This window comes from Copadichromis virginalis, linkage group LG10 (assembly GCF_057382275.1).
Source record: "Copadichromis virginalis isolate Kocher_CV1m ecotype Utaka linkage group LG10, C_Virginalis_male_GT1.1, whole genome shotgun sequence".
Lineage (NCBI taxonomy): Eukaryota > Metazoa > Chordata > Actinopteri > Cichliformes > Cichlidae > Copadichromis > Copadichromis virginalis.
Genome location: NC_140627.1, coordinates 29,547,831 through 29,568,743, shown reverse-complemented (window position 1 = coordinate 29,568,743; position 20,913 = coordinate 29,547,831). Strand labels below are relative to the sequence as shown.

Genomic DNA, 20,913 nt, shown 5'->3' with positions numbered 1-20,913 from the left:
AAAGCATTTCCTCCCTTCCCGATTTCTTTACATGTTTTAAACTGTAGAACAAATGTTAATATTAGTCAAAGATAATCCAAGGAAAGAAAAACCACAGTTTGGAGTGATGATTTCATCATATAAGGTAAAAAAAAAAAAAGGGGGGGGGAGAAACAAAGAAGAAAGAAAGCTATCCAAACCTCCTGGCAGGTAATTACCCGTTTCGTTGAATTATGAATTAATTGTGGTTGACCAAATTTTTTGAAACATCCTATCTTTCCTCGATCAAGGTTCTGGCATCCATGGAAGAGTTTCCAGGTGAACAAATAGAAAGGCTTGACTGACATTTGTCCAAAAAGACTGACAAGACAAAAGCTGAACTTTTTGGAAGAATAAACACTGATTCTGATTTTTGGCTTAATTACCATGAATTCTGCTTTTTGTCAAAAGATCCTGAATGAGAATTTCCAGCCATCAGTTCATATCCTGAAGCTCAAGCTTACTTGAATTATGGAGCAGGACAATGATCCGAAACACACAAACAAGTCCAGCTCTGAATGTTTCACCAAAACAAAATGAAGGTTTTAGAGTAGCGTAGTCAAAGTCTGGACTTAAATCAGATTGAAAAGTGTTGGCGTGACCTCAAACAGGCTGTTCATTCTTCAAAACCCTCCAATGTGGCTGAATTAAAGAAATTCTGCAGAGACGAGTGATTGCAGTTTAAATGTTTCATTGCTGTTCTTGCTGCCAAGGTTGGCACAACCAGTTATTAGGTGTAGAGGGCAGTTACTTTCTTATATTAAATAGCTTGTTTTCCTTAAGAAATGAAATTAGCATTTTAAAAACTGCATTTTCTATTAACTCGGGTTACGTTTGTCTAATATTAAAATCTGATGATCTGAAACATGTAAATGTTACCAGTATGTCAAATGGGTAAAGACTTTTTTGCTACTCTGTATAAAATTTGATACATAAAAAATAAAATGTGTTACATGTTCCCTCGTTCAGCTGTTGATTGGCGGGGGATCGTGATTTCTATTCATGCCTCCTCGATGTGCTTCTGGTGATAATTAGAAAATGTCATCACGACAACAAACCAAACTAGTGAACTTCACTACCAGTAAACAAGCTTTTTTTCCCTCCTTGTTTTCACAATCAGCAGCGCTCTTTCTGTGTTTACACACACATCGAATGTAACATGTAGCAGAGCCTTCTGTGGGGCTTTTCCACAGCCAGCGTTGGAAACATGGGAAATCAGTAACTGCGGTAAAGGAAAATGAGCCAATCTGAACGAGAACGAGAGACAGTTTGCTGCACTTGATAATCAAATGCACTCAGGAATACATGACAAACATCAGAAACGGCTAACAGCCAGGGACAAATCTTTCTCCTGGGTTTTCATTTTTAATGTGTCAAAAGCAGAAGCTTCATTTTCCTCCAGAAGTACCAAAAGTTCTCAGCTGTTCTCACCCTCATTATTTTGAAATCACCAGATTGCATCATTGTCCCTTGAATAAATAATAAACCTGACTAGAGAAGTCCTCAGTTTTTCTCATTTGACATTCTGGATAATTATTTTGAGACACATTACAGACGTCTTTTTCCTGGGACACTTGGGATTCTGGCAATATAATTTTTTAAAAGACTAGACGGAAGAATCTGCTGCTCGTGTTTATGCCAATTATTTATAGATTTAAAGCTGACAGATTCAATTAACTTGAGTACCAAAAACCATCCTCTCCTGCAATTGAGCTATTTTCAGCTTCAGACGATAAAAATTCATTCATAACTAAATACAAACACTTAGATGTTGTTGACTAAACCGCTCTCAAACAACAAGTGCGTTTCATTTTTGCACATAATAAAGTTAAGAGCAGAATCCTCTCCGTGTGCCGTAACTGAACACAACAGACGTCAACAGAATACAAATCAGGGCGTATTTGATGCTGGAGAACTAAAATCTCTGGGTTTATGATGTTTTTGATCAGCGGTAAGACTGTAAACCTACTTAAACTTAAATATACTTTTATTTATTTTTTATATAGAAACACATACTGTGAGTAACGTGCGTCTGCCACCCACCACATCCTTTATAGCTTGAACTAATTTCCCTAGATGGGGAAAGTTTTTGACACACAATACTTGACAAAGAATATAAACAATCTAATGAAACGAGAAGAACGGCGTGTGTGTCGCTCGTTATGTAGTGATGAACACGCCTGGACGTTATTTGCAGGTGTTGCCGTCATCTGGCTGTGGAAGCGCAGGCTTATTTGTGGCTCCTAGACTTTCTAAAAGTACAATAGAGGTTGAGCCTTCAATTCTCCAGCTACAAGGCTTCCTATACCCACTCTACTAAAGGTTTGAAAGTATAGTCAGGGCTGGATCAGGATGACCCGTAAGCCTTTGCTATGCTGCTGTAGGCTCAGGTTGCTTGGGGACTTAAGATGATGCACTGAGCACTTCTTTACCCCGCTCTTTCCACACCTGATGCTTTTTCTTTTCTTTTCTTTCTTTCTGCATGTTATTAACTTCCCGAGATTAACGTTAACTCTCATGCAGCTTGTGTTTTGTCCTGTTTGTTGTTTTGTGGTCTCTGTGCTCTTCTTTTCCCTTCTCTTTCCCCTAAACCTTCAACCACCTGCACCCCAAAGTTAGCCTGTGTCTGATAGAGGTCTCTTCCTGTCAAAAGGGAGATCTTCCTTACAGCTATCACCTAGAGCTTCCTCATAGGATGTCATTTAGCTGATCGTTTAGCTTTTCACTTACAAATTTATATAAATGAGACTGAATTGAATACATCTGAGCCAATCAAAAGTTCTCATTGTCTTGGTTCGGGGTAGAATGCCTGCTCTATAATAGAAGGTTAAAAAAAATATCCTAATAAATGAGTTGTAATGGTACCAAGCCCCTGCAGTGCAGGAAAAGGGAATATTCTACCTCCCACAGCTACTAGAACTACGGAGAAGTTCCTGCGGTCCGAAGTTGACTATAAATGATATATATGGGATCCTCATTACCTTCGGAAAAACATCCATCCACAAGTCCAAGTTTGGCTCAAGGGCTTCAGAAATCCCCGTCTTTCCCATCCACTCCGACATATTTATTTATTTTCCAAAAATCTGTGATCTGTACATTACCTCCTGGTGATTATGCACCGGTGTCATAATGCAATGATGGAGAATGGAGGATTCATGTACAGTAAAAAGGAGTAATCGTGCCATAGACAGTGTCTTAGATATGCATCCTCGAGTAGATCACTGTTACTAACTATACCAATAAATCAGCTCTCACCAGTGCCTCTCTGGCCCCCAGTCAAAGAGCCTGCTCCATAAATCTCATTATCACATATGCAAGAATTCTCAGCGGGCACTGTGACAGTAATCATACATAAGAACAAGTGCTAGTAGTCTAGTCATGAGCAGATGTCCACAGTTTAAACATGCTCATAAGAAAAACGATGAATCAGCTCTTTCTGTGCTCATATTTATTCTTTGGGGTTTCGTTTATTTTATTTTATCTTATTTCACTTTTTGTTTTGTTTATTGTGACTTATGTGCAAAATTATGATCCTGTCTGTTTGAGTGTGGGTTTTTTCCCTTTATTATTTCATATTTCATATATATTCCTGTGTTTTTGATTTAGTTGAAAAGTTAAAAGATTTGATAGCTCAATTAGATTGATGGTAAAGAATCTGTAGGCAGTATAGAATGCAGAAAAAGGGGTTTATGAGATTATTGTCAGGGTGTATGTGTGCCAGATAAAGCAACAAAAATAGCTTAAACCGTGGGAGGTTCAAGTCTTCATACCAAGCTTCAGCAGCTGATTTATAGCTCCAAGTGATTTATTTTTCTTAAGCTGAGTAAATGACAGCTGAGGAATAAATGGCTACATAATATACATTTCCAGCATGGATCATAACCGTGAACGAGATTACCTTTTTTGCCATTACAATTCTTTATTTTAAACAATCGATGTACAGTGTGATCTATTTGAATTGTGGGGGGGTTTTGGGAGCATAGTTGCCAATATTGATTTTAAGCAGTGTTAGCGTTTCTTTTTAGTCACTATAATTGGCCATTGAAAATATCAGCCACAGCTGACTGGAACGTGAAATAGCAGAAAATCAATTGTAAGTAAACAGATTTCCCTGGCAGAGTCGCACTCTGTCTGACCTCAGCAGGATTTATGATTAGACATGTTTTTACGCAGAAAGTGACTTCTTTTCGCTCAGGACGCATCCTTCAGCTCTGTCGGCATTCATCAAACAACTTCAGGCCTTCACCTGTATTTACTCTCCTCTTAAACCGAAGGAAGAAGAAATGAAAAGTGGAAATGAAAAGTTTGACAAGTCGAGCTAAATGCAAATGTTTTTGTTGTTGTTCCCAAAAAGAGAGTGATCCGTCATGCAACTGAGTTTTCCTCCAGAAAAAAAAGTTTTTTTCTTCTTCTTTTCTTTTAATTCATCCATCTACTATCACGCCTTAGGGTTCTGCACATTGGTGTATTTGTGGCTGCATGTGTGCATGTTTCTGGGTGCCCAGCAAACCATAACTCTCTTTTCTGGCGCATTTATTTAATTTAATAGCTGCGTAGAAGATTTTTCCCCCCCCTCATATTTTTAGCCCGTATGCATTTACCGGTATGAAAGATTACTTTCGTTTCTTTATAAAATATTCACCAGTACTTTAGTAACTTTATAATACTTTACTGTGATATGAATGCGCCATAGAGGGAAAACTGTGTGTGTATGGGAAGCACATTCAAACGCAGAGCAGCTCTCGGAGCAGCATGTAACTGATGCCAGCCATTAACCTCCGTAGGTTAAAAGGACATTAGCAAAGAACACTGTATCATTACTGTATTAAGGCGACGCAAAGTTTGACATCACATCTAATTAGCCCGGCCTGCTACGTTGTAACAGTGCCCTGACTAAGAAAATAAAAGTGAAGGTGTCATTGGAGGTGATAACATGAAGTTGGGGAATGTGAATAGCGTTTATTTAAGATAATAAATAGCAATAATAGTTTGGAACAGCTAATAAATACCTTTTTTATTTGCTTCTATTACGGGAGTTTTCCTTTTAAGCTCAACAGAACTCATAAAGAATCGAACCCAAATTAATAAAACCAGACACCTGCAGATGCATCTGCTTCCACTGATGACTTGGCTCAAGCCTTCATATGACAAATTACATAACAAATTATTGCTCCAAATTATGCAGCACTTCGATGTGAGCCAAAGGCGACCAAACAGTGAAGAGCCATTTTATTTATATCAAATAATAATAATTTGATGGATTTATTTGAATCCAGATTAATGTCGTGCACTACAGGGCAGCATTTTTAATTAAGCGATATCACCCTGAAATATCCCCAGCTGATTACCTGTGATTACGAACAAGAGTGTCTTTCTATTAGAAGCTTTCTGGGATTATATGTTTATAAATGTTAAAAAAAAATAGGCATTTATCTAAATATGAAGTCTTAAAGTTATTGCTTTGTTCTGTTAGCAAATTACAGTCATTGTTCTTTTATCACCTAATAAATCAGTGAATTCTGTAAAAAGATTCTTTTTTTTTTTTTTTTTTTTTGCATTTTATTTGGTGAATATGAAATAATCCTGTTATAAAAATGGAAAATAATGACAGGTTTTAGCAAGAAAGGTACAATTTTGCACATTAAAAAAGAACAACAACCAAAAAGTGTTGCGTGGTAACACATTTTTTAATGTGTGTCTCACTTTAACCTACAAATGAGCCAAACTTTGAGCTTTGACTTTTGTTTTAGCAGCATGACATTTGTATCGATGGGCATAGCTGACTTGCTGTTTCAAGGTTGCACTTGATGGTGATTGGAAAAGCTCGTCGGAGCACCAAACTCATCTCAGGTCTAGCTTCACATGCCTTTTGACTCTGGCTGGAGTTATAAAATGCTTGAGAGGAAAAGATTTCCCCGTCTGACTCTAAGGACAAGGCCACTGCTTCACTGAATGGCTCTTTACTTTGTTCCCGTCCCTCGTGACCTCTGGTTGCAATTGCAAAGTGAAATGATGATATTTTAAAAGTGCTTAAACTACTGGGTGCAGAGGCACCGTCAAAAGCACAGGATTACCCGCAGAGGCAGGACAGAATCTTTAAATGGTTTTGGCATTTCATTTGATGACACTTAGATGGGCAGAAGTGTTTTCTGCTAACAGTGACTTTGATAGCGTGCGGTTGCGTCTTCGAATTGTACCTTGTGTCTGGTTGATGATAGATTCTGTCTCGAGGGTGCCTTTTTTTTAGGTTTGTTTTCTCACTGTGATAGACAGCGAGGCATTGACACAGAAGAAAGTAGATGCACTGGAACAAACAACAGCACAAAGCACTTTAATCCAAAAGTGGCTTGTCATGGGCTTTATGCGCTTCAGAGAGACAATAAAGCTGTTGTCTATTCTGGACTTAAACGATGTCCCTGTGTCATGTGGGGATGCAATAAAAGCACATCTTTTTCTCTGCAGGTGGAGTCTCCTCTGGCAGTGGATGCAGTATTAGGAGAGGCGGCATTCTCGGTCACAGATGACAAGGTTTCCATCACAGAGCTGCGTGTTCACGCCATTTCAGGCCTGACCCTGTCACTGCAGCCCAGCCCCGGCAACAGCCACACCATGGTGGCCAAGGCAACAGGAATCCAGACACTCGCTGCTCCCAAACAGGTACAGACACGAGTTATCACACAGTGCAGAGTCATTGTGCATTTTTAAACTGCTTTACTGTTAGGTTTAAAATCAAGCCGCAACCTCAGATGAGCCAAAAACGGCAGATTCTCAAAGGGGAAGGAATTCCCAGAGTTCACAGTAAAATTCCCAACTTTACTTCAACTCTTCATCTAGTTCTACGGCTTTACAGAGGTTTCACTTCTTTAAATTGTATCAAGGTCTGCAGTTGTGTCTGAGACTTACGCTGCTTTGAGAGAAAGGTGTGCTCGGTGTCACCTCTACTAATTTGAGTCACCGAACTCGACTTCTCAAGTGCATTTCTAGGGTTGTTAGAGTTTTGCTCTACTGCTGGTTTATTGTGGTTAATTTATTAGAAGCTAATCTAAAAAGGTGTTTCACTCCTGCCGAGTGAAATTCTTCTACCTTCTTTTGTATGTTATGTAACACTAATTAACAGTTATCTACAAATCCCCAAATCCTATAACAACTTTAAGCTGTGATTTAAAAAAAATAAAAAATCCCCCACAAAAAAAAGAAGAAATGCCACAGTGATGCTGAAGTAAACAATGCCAAGTCTTTTCCATTTCACTGAAAAATTCATCCTAATTGGAGGCTGGCTGAAAAATGACCCTCGCTGCAGATGTTTGGTGTTGTTGGTCTTGTGGTATACGCAATTTCCTGGATCATTTCTAATTCAGAGCTTACAAAAACAAACAAAATACCAACACACTTGTACAAGTCAGCATGTCCACATGCAGTCCAATTAAACTGGCATGGCAACAGGACTGTGCTCAATTTTAAAATCTGTATTTTAGGTACATATTAACTCATCGGAAAAAACAAGATAGTACACACTCTTATTTAAGGTCTGAATATAATACCAAAACCATTTGAGTATTCCCATTACCAACAGCTTAATTCAGTAGCTCAGTAGGAGCCTGGATTATGTGCTACTGACTAACACCTAGCTCTTACCATTTTCCTTATTTATGTATCCAGTCTGGTGATATTAAGTTTACTTGTAAATATCATCAACTTACTGCATTTAGACATGAAGACATGCACAACATAACCTGCTGAAGTTCAAACCGAGCATCAGAAAAGGGAAGAAAGGTGATTTAAGGGCTGTTTATCTGTTGGGATTTTCCACCCAACCGTCTCTGGTGTTTGCAGAGAATGGTCTAAAAAAGAGAAAATATTCAGTGAACAGCAGTTCTCTGGGTGACAATACTTTCATTTTCACCAAAGCTCAGAGGAGAATAGCGAGACTGCTTCAAGCTGATAGGAATGCAACAGTAATTTAAATAGCTAGTAGTTACAACCGAGGTATTCTAAAGAGCATCTCTGAATGCACAACGCTTTGAACCTTGAAGCCAGGGTACAGCAGCAGAAAACTACAGCAGGTGCCACTCCTGTCAGCTAAGAGCAGGAAACTGAGGCTACGATTCACAAGACTCAACAAAATTGGACAACAGACGATTAGAAAAGCATTTCCTGGTCTGATAAAACTCAACTTTCAGACCCTGCCATCTGCGACTTTCAGATGGCAGGGTCAGAATTTGGCATAGGCAACACGAAACCATGGATCTGTTCTGCCTTGTATCAACAGTTCAGGCTGGTGATGTTGGCATAATGCTCTCGGGCATATTTTCTTGCCACACTTTGGACCCTTTAGTGCCAATCTAGCATCTTTTAAACAGCACAGCCTTTCTAAATATTGTTGCCGACCATGTTCATGTCTTTATGACCACAATCTGTCCGTCTTCTGATGGCTGTCACCAGCCATGTCACAAAGTTCACATCATCTCAAACTAATTTCTTGGACATTTCAGTGAATTCACTGTATTCAAACATATGGAAGCCTGCTTCCGCCCCAAAAAAAAAGTATCCATAACTTGAACTTTCAAGTTATTTTCTCGAAATTTCGACTTATTAACTCGAAATTTTGAGAACAGTGACTCAAAATTTTGAGTTAGCTCTGCCAATTAGTAATCTACATGAATGACGTCATTTTCTTGTTACCCAGAAGGATATGGCGCAGAGGAACGCGCACTCAAAACTGGATCGCAACAAATTGGCGATAGTAACGCCATGTGATTCAGCTAATAACAAAAGGATTTCATCAGTTGTGAAGCCACGCTGAAAATACTCAGCAATTTGTGCATTCATGACTGGCCGTAATACTGGTAGCTTAGCTATAGCATTTGTAGCTGAGGGCTTCAGCTTCCGGGTAACAAGGAAATGATGTAATTCACGTAGATTACTGATTGGCAGCGCTAACTCGAAATTTTTCTCAAAATTTTGAGTTAATAAGTCAAAACTTTGAGAAAATAACTCAAAATATTGAGTTATGGATAATTTTTTTTTTTTTTTTTTTATGGCAGAAACGAGCTTCCATACAAATAGCCTCCACAGTCACCAGATCTCAATCAAACGCTGTCAGTCAAGCATCTTCGGGATATGGTGGAATAGGAGAGTCACATCATGGATGTGCAGCAAACAACTACAGCAACTGTGTGGTGCTATCATGTCAATGTGGATCATCTACACCATGAAGAATTTAAAAAACAGGAGTCTAATCCAGTACAACTGAGGTGCACTTTATAAAATGTCCAATGAGTGGACATCAGTCAGGAGGTACTAGTTTGATTTTTGAACAAAATGTCGCCAGTTTGATGCAGGTTTAACACGCAACATAGACAACAAAACCATTTCTATGCTAGATTTTTTAAACTGAACCCAGCATTGTTAGCAAGGGCACCATGTGAGGGCAGCTGCAGAGAACTAATAAGTATCTTTGGTCCCATTATATATTACAAAACTGCATATTAGCCAAGCCTGGCAAAACACTTCTGATACGTCCAAATACATTTCCCAAAATGGGTTTTATTGCTCAAGTGAAAAGCACGAAGATGTCTGTGTAAGAGGGGGAAAGTCTTTGCCACTGTTTCTTCACACGGGAGCAAGAGTCTCTGCAATTCTAAGCTAAGAATTAATTGGCAGCCCTGCTTCACCTCGGGAGAAATGTGTGTATGTGTGCGTCTGACTCGTTTTCCCGCTTTGCCCTTTCTCTGGCCTGCAAGTTGCTAAAAACGCAATGACAACCACATCAGGCATCAGTGAGAGAGAAGCGAGCATTAAATTCCAATTCTTCTTGCTTTCCACTTCTTGGCCACCTTGAAATTTAATTATTGTAATGTATTGTCCTAAGTGCTCTCCAAGGCCGGGCCATAAAAGGCAGCCAATTCCTCTGCCGGCAAAGCTCTCAGAGGACTACTGGAGCTATTTCAAGCCATTTGATTCCGTTTCACAGGAAAACTTACTAAATGTCCTCTATTACTCCAGAAATGAATGAAACACATAAACTATGTATGGAGCGAGTTGGACAATCAAGGTCTCTTTGCATTATTCTGTTCCACATGACAAAGTTCAATCCTCTTTGAACTGAAAGGCTTCAGCGTTTAAGGGATCTTTGTAAACCACTCCTGTTGCTGTTGTTGCTGCGTAGCGAAAAAGTACACATCGCACTTCTGCAACCTTAAATTGATGCAAATGTCACGGAATAATATTTGCACTGCTTATGCATATTTTATAATCCAAGCTGTTCATGTTGCGTTTACATCCATATATATATATTTCTAGATGCCACAAAATAAAAACTTGAGAAAGTTACTTTACTATCATCCATATTGGTAGCTTTAATTCATATCGTGTTGTTCAGATGAAAGAGTTTTGCTTACTATTGCTATACCCACATGTCAGTTCTGAGAAAACACAGAAACACTGTTAAAATTCTTTCTCCACTAAAGTGATGAGTGTAGTTATTCTCCTAGCTGTTACGATCAAGGGCAAAGGCATCCATGCAAAGGAGAACTGAGGTTGAACAGAGGACATGAATTTTTGACAGTGGAGTGTTTTTTCAAATAAAACATGGCAAGCTGCTCACTTACTTTCATCTCAGAAATTCATGAAAAAAGTAATTCTAAAACAGCTGGGTGATCATCTGCAGAGGAATGGTTTATTTGAGGAGTTTCAGTCAGGGTTTAGAGTGCAGCACAGCACAGAAACGGCACCAGTGAAAGTTATTAATGATCTTCTTATGACCTCTGACTGTGGACTCATCTCTATGATCGTTTTGCTAGATCTCAGTGCAGCGTTGACCACAATATTTTACTACAGAGATTAGAACATAACTTTGGTTTTAAATGAATAATAAATAAACTGCACCGGTTTGAATTGTTTGTATCTAATAGACTTCAGTTTGTTCATGTAAATGGGAAATCTCCATGACTAACATCAAAGTTAGTCATGGAGTTCCACAGGGTTCTGTGCTGAGACCAATACTTTTTACATTATAATTGCATCGCTTAGGCAATACTATTAGAAAACGCTAATAGTACTGCATTGCATATTGCAGGTGATACCCAGCTTTATTTATTCATGAAGCCAGATGATACAAATAAGCTAGTTAAACTACAGGCATGTCTTAAAGACATAAAGACTTGGATGACCTCTAATTTCCTGCTTCTAAATTCAGACAAAACTGAGGTTATCGCAGCGGTCCCCAACCTTTTTTTGCGCCACGGACCGGTTTAATATCAGACAATATTTTCACGGACCGGCCTTTAAGGTGTCGCGGATAAATACAACAAAATTAAATGATACGACCAAGACAAAAACTGTGTTATTTTGTAAATATAATAATAAACACGAATTCACTGTGTAATTGTGTAATTTTATTAGCAGCATTGTCCTGAAATGAGTCAACAAAATTGAGAGTAACATCCTCCTCTCTGCCCCTTAATGCTCTCTGGTCACTATGGTAACGTGTAAGCATCTCTTTCAAAATAAGACGCACAACTACAACGCGGGAAAAGACCCAGGGAAATGGAGTTAATGATAAAAACCCTGAAAACCATAAATTTCACACTGGAGCTTCAACTCTAGTGGTCCCCCCGGGGGTTGACCAGGTCTGGGTTGGGGGCCGCTAGGTTATTGTACTTGACCATCTTATAAAGATGGTGTCTAGCCCAATACTTTGTCTTGATAGCATTATCGTGTCATCCAGTAGCTATGTGAAGAGTCATTTTTTACCATAATATGTCCTTCAGAAAGGAAATGATACAAATATGTAGGACTTTCATTTACACAATATCTCTTTGGATTAGCAACATCCTGTCTCAAATTTTGTCTCAAAATCCTGTCTTGAATAATCAGGCCCCATCTTACCTTAAAGACTCCACAGTATCACCCCAATAGTGTACTTTGCTGTCAGACTGCTTTTGCTTTTGGTTCTTAGAGTTTCCTAAAGTAGAATAGGAGGCATATATTACACAAATATTAGTTTACACAGTTTATGTTTATGTCTGAGCCACTTAGGACTGCATGATGAATTTTTAAAGGTGAATAATGTTAATGAAAATGTCGACAGGTAGAATGACACCCGAATAGCACATTAAAGGACCCTAAACCAATCTGTTAGAGGCTTGGACCAAACATAGGGTTGATATTTCCCTACTTGATTCCCTCCATTCTTTCCAACCAAAAACATCTTTTTTCCTTCTGTGCATTTGTTCTGCACCTACAAACAAAATCTTCCCTCTCTGTCAGTTTTTCCTAATGGTTGGTTCCTGATGTTTAGGCAAGCTGTGAACAAAAGGGACTGTCAGATGCATCCTTGATTACACGGACACCAATGTTGTGGTTTATTCTGCAGCAGATGAATGTTGTCAGGTAACTGCCGTGTTGGCAGTGGCACCCAGGCTTTTTATCCAATTTCTCTATAGGGGAGAGCAGACAGTGAAGAGTGATAGAAAATACAAAAATAAAACCAACACAAGAAGCAAACACAAAGAGACGGGCTCATCATTTGCAGCGCACACCACTGCTGTTTGCGCCTCATCTGTCTGTGCTGCCAAACGAACCTGCGTTATAGCCTTCAGGACAACACAGTCATTTCTCTGCCACCCCTTCCTCCTCTGTGCTCGCAAGTGGTTCGCTTGTGTGCACATCAGAGGCAGGCCGTTTTGTGTGCATGTCGAGGCTTGTACTGAGCAAGGGGCACTGCGGATGCTCACAAATGCTCTGGAGATTTAGGAATTAGAGCAAGTCCAGGACTTCAAAGGCTCAGTTGGGAACAGGCATTCAAATCACGATCAATGCCGTGAAATAACAGGAACCGAACTGTTTAAATATTCTTTGGTGAGGAATAAACATCTACAGAATGGGTTATTGTTTTATCAAAATTATACCTTTGCTTCACCTTGGCCATCAGTCGTCTCTCATCTTGATAAGCGTTGTTATTAACCCATAAATAAAGGGTCATCCTGCTATTACTCATAATAGTATTTAACAAATGCAAGTACTTCACACAAAATAAATGGATTTTCTGTATTTGGTAAAACTAACACATAGCATCATCATTATCTTACATTTATTTCTGCTTGAGATTTACAAAAATCTTTTTGCCTTGTTTTTTCAGTGGATCTATTACGTTCATTCCCAACGTTTTGTTTTGTGTCGGACTCTAATTTTCAAAATAAACCTTGTTTATTTCACACTGGGTGTTGGTGCAGCTCCCCAATCCGTCCACTGCCTGTAACAAGCTGTTATATAGAGAAGCTTGTTTCCACTGCTAAATATATAAATAAGTACATTTATATTTTGAGGGACATTTTGAGATAATAAAAGTTTGACTTGTCTCTGCTGGGCAGAAATGTGCTTCCACAGTTTTAGCTCGTCTCCCATTAAGGATGCTGTCTTCTGATTGGCTGAGTGGGGTACTGTGCTGACAGTTGATGACTAATATGACCATATTAGGGATAACTGTTCTTTACTGCATCGTACAGATGCAGGAGTTGAAAATTTGTGTTTAGAGCAGTCTGAAATCTGTCGAATGGCTACAAGTGGGGACATAAACTGACCTCAACATTTGAACTTGGGGTGTATTTAATATAAGCATCCATCATTGCTTAGTGTGTATAGATATTACCCAAAAGAAGGAAAAACACAGTACGTGTAAGAATAACCATAGCTGTTTCTTAATATGTAAAGTAAGTGCAGCTTGTTTATTGATTTTGGTGCAGTTTTTTATGTTCTTCACTTACTTTCTCCTGACATATTCATCGCGTTGAAATAATTAGAATAACTTTTCTTTGTTTTTCTCATGAACCACAAGTCAAATTACATTCTCAATGGAAAAAAAAAATCTTGATTTCAGATTTTTTTTTTTTTGTGATCAGGGCATTTGATGCATTTTCAGAAGTGACATTTTGATACTGAAACAAGAAAAAGTTAATTTCTAGAAATTTAAAATGCATTTCTCTGTTTTTCTCTGACAGGAGGCCAGCTTGTCTGTCTGGATGCTTTTTAGTGACAACACAGCCGCCACTCTGACTTACTTTGATCCCAAAGACTACAACCTCAATGCCTCCACATTGGATGACAAAGTTGTGTCAGTAACCCAGGAGCCTCAGCAACGCTGGCCTGTGGTGGTGGCAGAAGGAGAAGGATCTGGCGAGATGGTGCGTGTGGAGATGACCATCTGTGAGGCCTGCCAGAAGACCAAACGCAAAAGCGTCATCGCATCTGCTGCAGTTTATGTCAAGGTCCGCTTTGGCCCCGAGGAGGACTCTGAGGAAGAGGCGACCACGGAGGGGGAGATTGAGCTGGCACCCGTCACCAGGCGTCCAATCGTCGATCCGAACATTAGTGGACGAATTTATGAGACATCTAACGAGCAGCCTGCCAGTGTTCCCATTGATTACACCAATTTACCTACTATGAGTATCCAAGAGGAACCGACTGAGGGTGAAGAAGAGGAGGAGGAAGACTTTGTGCATTCGTCTCGCAACATGACTGACCTTGAGATTGGCATGTACGCTTTACTGGGAGTCTTCTGCCTGGCCATTTTAGTCTTTCTCATCAACTGCATTGTCTTTGTGCTTAAATACCGCCATAAGCGGATCCCACCTGAGGGTCAGGCCAACATGGATCACTCCCACCACTGGGTGTTCCTGGGAAACGGCCAGCCGCTGAGGGCCCAGTGTGATCTGTCACCACAGCAAGTGGAAAGTCCCACTAACCCTCTGGAGGGCGTACAGACTTGTTGCCACGGGGACCACCACAGCAGTGGCAGTTCCCAGACTAGCGTTCAAAGCCAGGTACACGGAAGGGGCGACGGCAGCTCTGGGGGCTCTACAAAGGAGAACGGCGAGGATGCCAGTTCACCCACCTCTAAGCGCAAGCGAGTCAAGTTCACCACTTTTACCACCCTTCCCACAGAGGAGCTGCCCTATAACTCCATCCCGATAGCAGATGAAGAGGACATTCAGTGGGTTTGCCAGGATATGGGCTTTCAAGACCCAGAGGAACTGCACGATTACATGCGCAGAATAAAAGAAATAGCCTGAGATACGAGGTGCAGCGTCGAGCCCCACTCTCGGCTTTCTAAGAAGAACGTTCCTTTCTATTTTTCTCTTTTACACCTAAGTGAAAGATAATTTTTTCACAGACTAAAAGGTCAACTGTTGTTTTGGTTAGTTTCTTTTAGTTTGCACAGTGCTGTAATCTCATACACGCTCACACAGAGGAGGACGCGAGGAAGCCAAAGACCTGACCAGAGGATCTCGATTGCTAGAGAAATCTGTAAATCTTGGCTTTTGCAAACCTGTTTCACTGGGAAGCCGAGCCATGGGCGACGAGAGAGCTGCTGCGGCTCTCTTATTTTCAGGATCTGATTTCAATGAAAGCCTGATACGGACAGGTGTATGGTACCGGTCGTGGCTCGGTGGGACTCTGCAGTACTGTACCTATTCCAAACAAAGAGGCCTTTGATGAGTAAATAACTGTCAAAGACTCTCATGAAAGCTATGTTTTAAAAAAAATCATATTTTTTCTTTTGTTTTTTTGTTTTTCGCCAAAGTAGGAAAAGCGTTCTTTTAACGGTAAAACGTTCTTCATAGTTGTTGTTGGTGCGGCACACTCATGATTTGTACTCATGTTCATTCCTTACATTTTTCTACATTTCATAGGTAGTCAAAAGCAGTGCCCTACTACTACTAGTCCTCATGGTCCTGAACAAATCTTAATGCCTTATAATAAAAAAAATGGTCACAGTTCACTCGTATATCAGCGCGGACACCCTGTTTTCTCACGACGGCTAGAGCCAGTGTAGTAAGAGCTACTATGTAAAATACTACGACTGCTCTCCAGCATGAGGAATAAATACAAAGAGCTTGTGCATTGCGAGGATCTCTAACAGTCTTTGCATGGAAGGGGATCGTGAGGCACAATCAGCAACTTTTTTTCCAAATTTGTAAATGTTTATATTGTAATTATATAATCATTCATACACATAACTAAACTGAATATGTTATCATGCATTACACGCATGCCATGCCATTCCAGGCCAGGCCAGGCTTACATACATGCAGACATTCCTCTCTAGTATATGTATATATTGCATCGAGCTGGAGCCAGTTCCAGCTCGAACATTCGACAAGCTGCTTACTCCAAGGTATACGAGTGGAAGCTGGTTGAAGTCTTGAATATTTTATAGTCTTGTGGTGGGCTGAAGGTTCCCCTCGGTAATGTTACAACAGAACTGTAGATTTTTATTAAATGGTATCACATCTGACTGTTGAACGAGGGGACTTGCTATGCATCAGACTTGTAATAGATTCTAATCTTTTGATGATTTACTTCCCTTCCCCAAGTTTGGCTGGCCCTCCAGCCTTTTGGAAAAATAATAAAAAGAATAACTTCTAATGGAAACATTCTCACTGAGCACAAGATCCTCTAAACTCTGCAGGAAACGCCATCCATCCTTAAAGAAGGTTACGGAATAAATCATTGATTCTCTTCCATCATTTAAGTCATGACCATCTCATGCTGTCACACTGTTTTCAGACACACCTTTATGTGGGCCCTGTTTCGATTCTCTATTCCGGTGAACTTGTGTGTAGAGGTCACAAATTTACTTCAAATATGAACGGTGCCAGAGCGTAGTAGCTTTTGCGGGGAAAATGCTAAATGTGCTTCTGTTACTCCAGCTGTGAGGATGATATGGGTGCGGGTGTGAGATCATGTAAATGTACCTCAGGCTTTACTGACAAATCAAAGCGGTTGAAATCAACACAGCCTAAGTGTTGTTGTGCAGAAGTGTTAATTGCTGTCTTTTAAATGTTTACTGACGTGGCTTTCAGGTAAGCTCAAGCAGAAAAAATGAAAGCTCTGGAGAGTTAAGCGTAAAATATCTGAAGACTGAAAACGTCGCCAGGCAGAAAGATGCATAGTAACCAGGAGCAGGGCTGATAGTATTTTTAATTACACTTGCCCTGTTAGCTTGTCTGCTTTATAGTACTTAGAGAGAATAACTAGAGACGACTTTAAAGGTTGATGTTATTCCAGCTCTGATCTCACATAAAATAAGTTCTTTTCAGGACTAATGAGACAAGCAGATTTGAAAAATGGCTTTCCATGTAACTCTGCTTAACTTCTGTAGTGTGCATCTAAGGGCTTGGAGTTTTCTTTTGTGTTAACTGTCTAATTTGGATCCTGCAAATAAGCAAACAAATGTGACATGCTTCTTTTTGTGACTCTATTTGTCACTCAAAATGTATTTTGTTGCCATTTTACCGCCTTTAAGACCCTGGAAAGGGTCTGGGTAAAGACCCAATCCAGAATTCCTCTCACTGTGGCAGCTGTTATGCAATACCAGCTTCTTCAGATGAAAATATAGAATTAAAGACATACTTTATCTGTACTTTAAAAATTTCACTGATTGACAATCTGAAGACACGGTCACTCGTAGCAAATACAAAAGCTGTTACTTTATTTCCCATTGGAAAACCACATGTTTCAACACTCAATGTGACTACCTACCAGCAGCTGGATTAATCCTTTCAAGGGGCCAGTTCACCGCAAAATAAATACAAAGACATATTTTAAAATATATGGTATGTGGTATTTCCAGGTATAGAGGTATCAGCAGGAGCATTGTTCTCCTTCTCTTGAATATAATGAAACCAGATGGCTCTTGTCTTGAGGCGCTCAAGGTTGTTAAAACCTCAACAGCAATGTCTGTTTCAGAAATCCTGAACCAGTTCCTTGAAAAAACCTCTACAAACCTCGCTTGGAGCGATTTCTTCTTTCTACTGTCTGCAAACACTAAAAACGAAGCGTGCAGCTTGTTAACATTGCAGCTCAGCTGTAAATGAAGGCTTGACGCTATTTATGTTGTTTACATGATGTCACTCTGTCACTAGGGTGTGCATCGTGTCATGGGTAGATTGATGCTTTCTCCTGCACTGTGTTATGGTTGGAGGGTGTAGTTGGGTGAAGAGAAAATAGTTCCTGCTGTACATGTAAGTGCTCACCACAAGGTTTGTGGATCGCTTTGTGTAATCAGGTCATGATCTATGTGATGAGAGCTTTTTTTTTTTTTTCTATAAAACTGGGAAAATCCCAAAAAAATGACATGATTAAATATCACTACAACCCAGAGGTTTAGTGTAGGGTGAACTGTCCCTTTAATTCTTGTCTGAAAGTGGGCGTGAGATTATTTCTCATCACTAAACTGTACTTTTCCATATATTACTTGTATATAGACCCACAGCTGATCTACATAAATCCTGGATTGGGACTTTAAGGGTTTGATTTGCTGCATGCCCTCTCTGTGTTCCATGTGGTTGAAAAGAATAATGACCAATTCTGGTTTTAATAATTTTTAAATCTGTGTTATCGGCTACAAACGAGACGACGGTCAAAGCCCGACCTCCTTCAGCTACGACATCGACATGTTTTCCTGTGAACTAGAGAGAAAAATCAGTTTGAGTTTTGACTTCAAATGACAGTCTCTCAGGATGAATGTAGAATTCCTAACTAAGCCTGGTTCTTTTGTGATTAGTGTTAACCTGGTTAGTCTGATCTGGTGACTTTACAGATTAAGTGTCTAATAGCAGCTTCGGTTTTCACACGTTTCTTCCCCTCCTCGCTGACGTACTCACACAGTATTTAATACGTTATTTTTATTATGATTTTTACATCCTCCAGTCCCTTCCTGCTTTGGCAAAGTGTAGATATTGCTCATTTTGTATCTTCTTCAAGCTGCTAATAGAAACTTAGACTGCTTATAACATGTAAATGAAGATTTTGAATTGTATCCCCACCCTCACCCCCGCCCATGGTGAAATGTGCACAACGTGCACGGCTCGGTTGGCTGTGCCAAGTAACCACCACACTGACTATAATATTGTAATGTACAGAGCACTGTTAAATTTCCTGTATTCTCTTGAAAGCAAACCCTTGTATTTTCCCGTTATATGTAAAGTACTAAAGAAAATGCAATACACAAATGGCAGTGTCGTCTTTACTTTGCTTTCCATCGTTAACACGAGTGGGAATTTTTTCATCATCTTACATGTTTTTGGCACGATGTGTGCTCCGTGTCAGCGTGAGTTATGTCAAGAATTCAGCCTCAGTAGCTTCATATATGAAGGGACGCTCTGACCTTGAAGGATTTTGGCTCATTGGGTGCCTAATATCTCACAGGGGGACCTGATTTATACAGCATGTGAAAGTAATGGTGTTACGCACTTTTTTGGAAGTTATCATTTGTTTATGCCGATTTAAAATTCAAACCTCTTTTTATCTTACGGGTAACAGATCCATTCAAGGGCAAGGATGTGGAGACAAAAGACGAGGTTAATTTAAAGCGACTGCTCTTTTCTTTGCGGTTTTTGTATTTTAATGATGCATCGTCTCCTAGTGCGCGTCTGCCCGTGTGTCCCTGATACAGAGTCCAGCTTATACTTGAAGGTTATATATCAGTGCTTTTCACCCTGCCCTCAGCTGTGTGCATCTCCCGCAGCAGCAAGAAGCTTCTGCAGAGGTGGGTATAGAAACCTACTGTAGTGTGTTTCGTCTCATCCAGCGGCTCCCATCCATTAAAATCCATACTTGGAGGTGTTTACTCAAAGTCTGGAGTGTTTACTCCTTTAGTTCACTTCACTTGGGCAGCTGAGATCAAAGCCCTTTGAACTCAGGTGAGACGCAGGTCGTTAGAGAGCAGTAAGTGGGGTTTTGGACCTTGGGATATGGATGCTGACTTCGGATCGTTGGAAGCAAACGAATGCACGATACAGCGGAATACGCTCCACACTAAATGGATCTTTATATATCTGAGTCATACCAAATATTTTCAGCTGCTACTGCTGATCAAATATGAGTCAGTTGTGTCTGGTTCTGGGTTTTCTTTTAGGTGTAGGTGTGAAAAATGTATAAAAATCTATATAGAGAGAGAAGTGTGTATCAAAGTATGCCGATTCAAATGGTTGATTAGCTGGAGTTTATGAGCTCTTATGCATCCAAAGCTTAAATTGTCCTCATATGCGTTTCATTTTAGGATCAGCTTTAACATCTCTGAAGGACTTTTATTACAAATAAACTGTGTTTACATTGATCTGATTCACACAGCACAAACATTTGTCACATCAAGTGATGCCACAATAATAAAACGACGGGTCGTGTTTATCGTCATCCCATTTGCACCTTCTCCAGATTCTCATAACAGATTCAAAGGAACCTCTTACAAAGCATAAATACATTTTTAAGGAGAAAACGCAGCCCACTCTCGGAGGTGCTGCCACACTGAATCCATTTGCGTCTATGAGACTGAGTGCCCGAGGCGTCTGGGCTCTGGTGAGCAGTGGCCTCTCTGCAGCTGTCAGCAGCTTCTATAATCGTCCACCTTTTGGTGATTGAAATCTATTATGTGTTTATAATAAAAATAGCATGAAGTACTATTAATACACATCTGACGCACCCCAGACATGGAAAATGTGACAAAGCAAGAAAATTAATCTGCTTTTCACTTAAATAACAGAAAGCTTTACCCGAGAGTCCTGTGGAAAAATGAGCATACCCACGATTCAGTACCTTCTAGAACCACACTTAGCAATAACATCAAGTAATTGTTTACTGTATGACTTTATCAGTCTCTAATGTTGTTGTGGACGAACTTTGGCCCACTTTGCTTTATAATGTTACTGCAGCTCATGCATTTATATATAACCTTCCACAGGTTTTCAATCGGGTTGAGGTCTGGAGTCCCATGGCTGAGGAACAAGCCCAAATCGTCACCACACCACCACCATGCTTCACAGTTGGCATAATACAAGTGCATTATTCTTGCAGTTTTTCAAATCTTTAGCCATGCTGCCATGTTCTTTTTAG

The 20,913-nt window shown here is 39.9% G+C and overlaps 1 protein-coding gene across 2 annotated transcripts in view; it reads left to right on the top strand.

Annotated features, from left to right (window-relative positions):
- The window catches only part of tmem132e (transmembrane protein 132E), a 449,450-nt gene extending 430,422 nt beyond the window's left edge, over window positions 1–19,028 (top strand). For both annotated transcript variants that reach the window (XM_085470994.1, XM_085470993.1), the window contains exons 8-9: window positions 6,481–6,675; window positions 14,019–19,028. In XM_085470994.1, the coding sequence (XP_085327120.1) occupies window positions 6,481–6,675; window positions 14,019–15,089 (1,266 nt within the window). In that variant the 3' untranslated portion in view covers window positions 15,090–19,028. The remainder of the gene's footprint in view (window positions 1–6,480; window positions 6,676–14,018) is intronic.
- The last annotated feature ends 1,885 nt before the right edge of the window (window positions 19,029–20,913 follow it).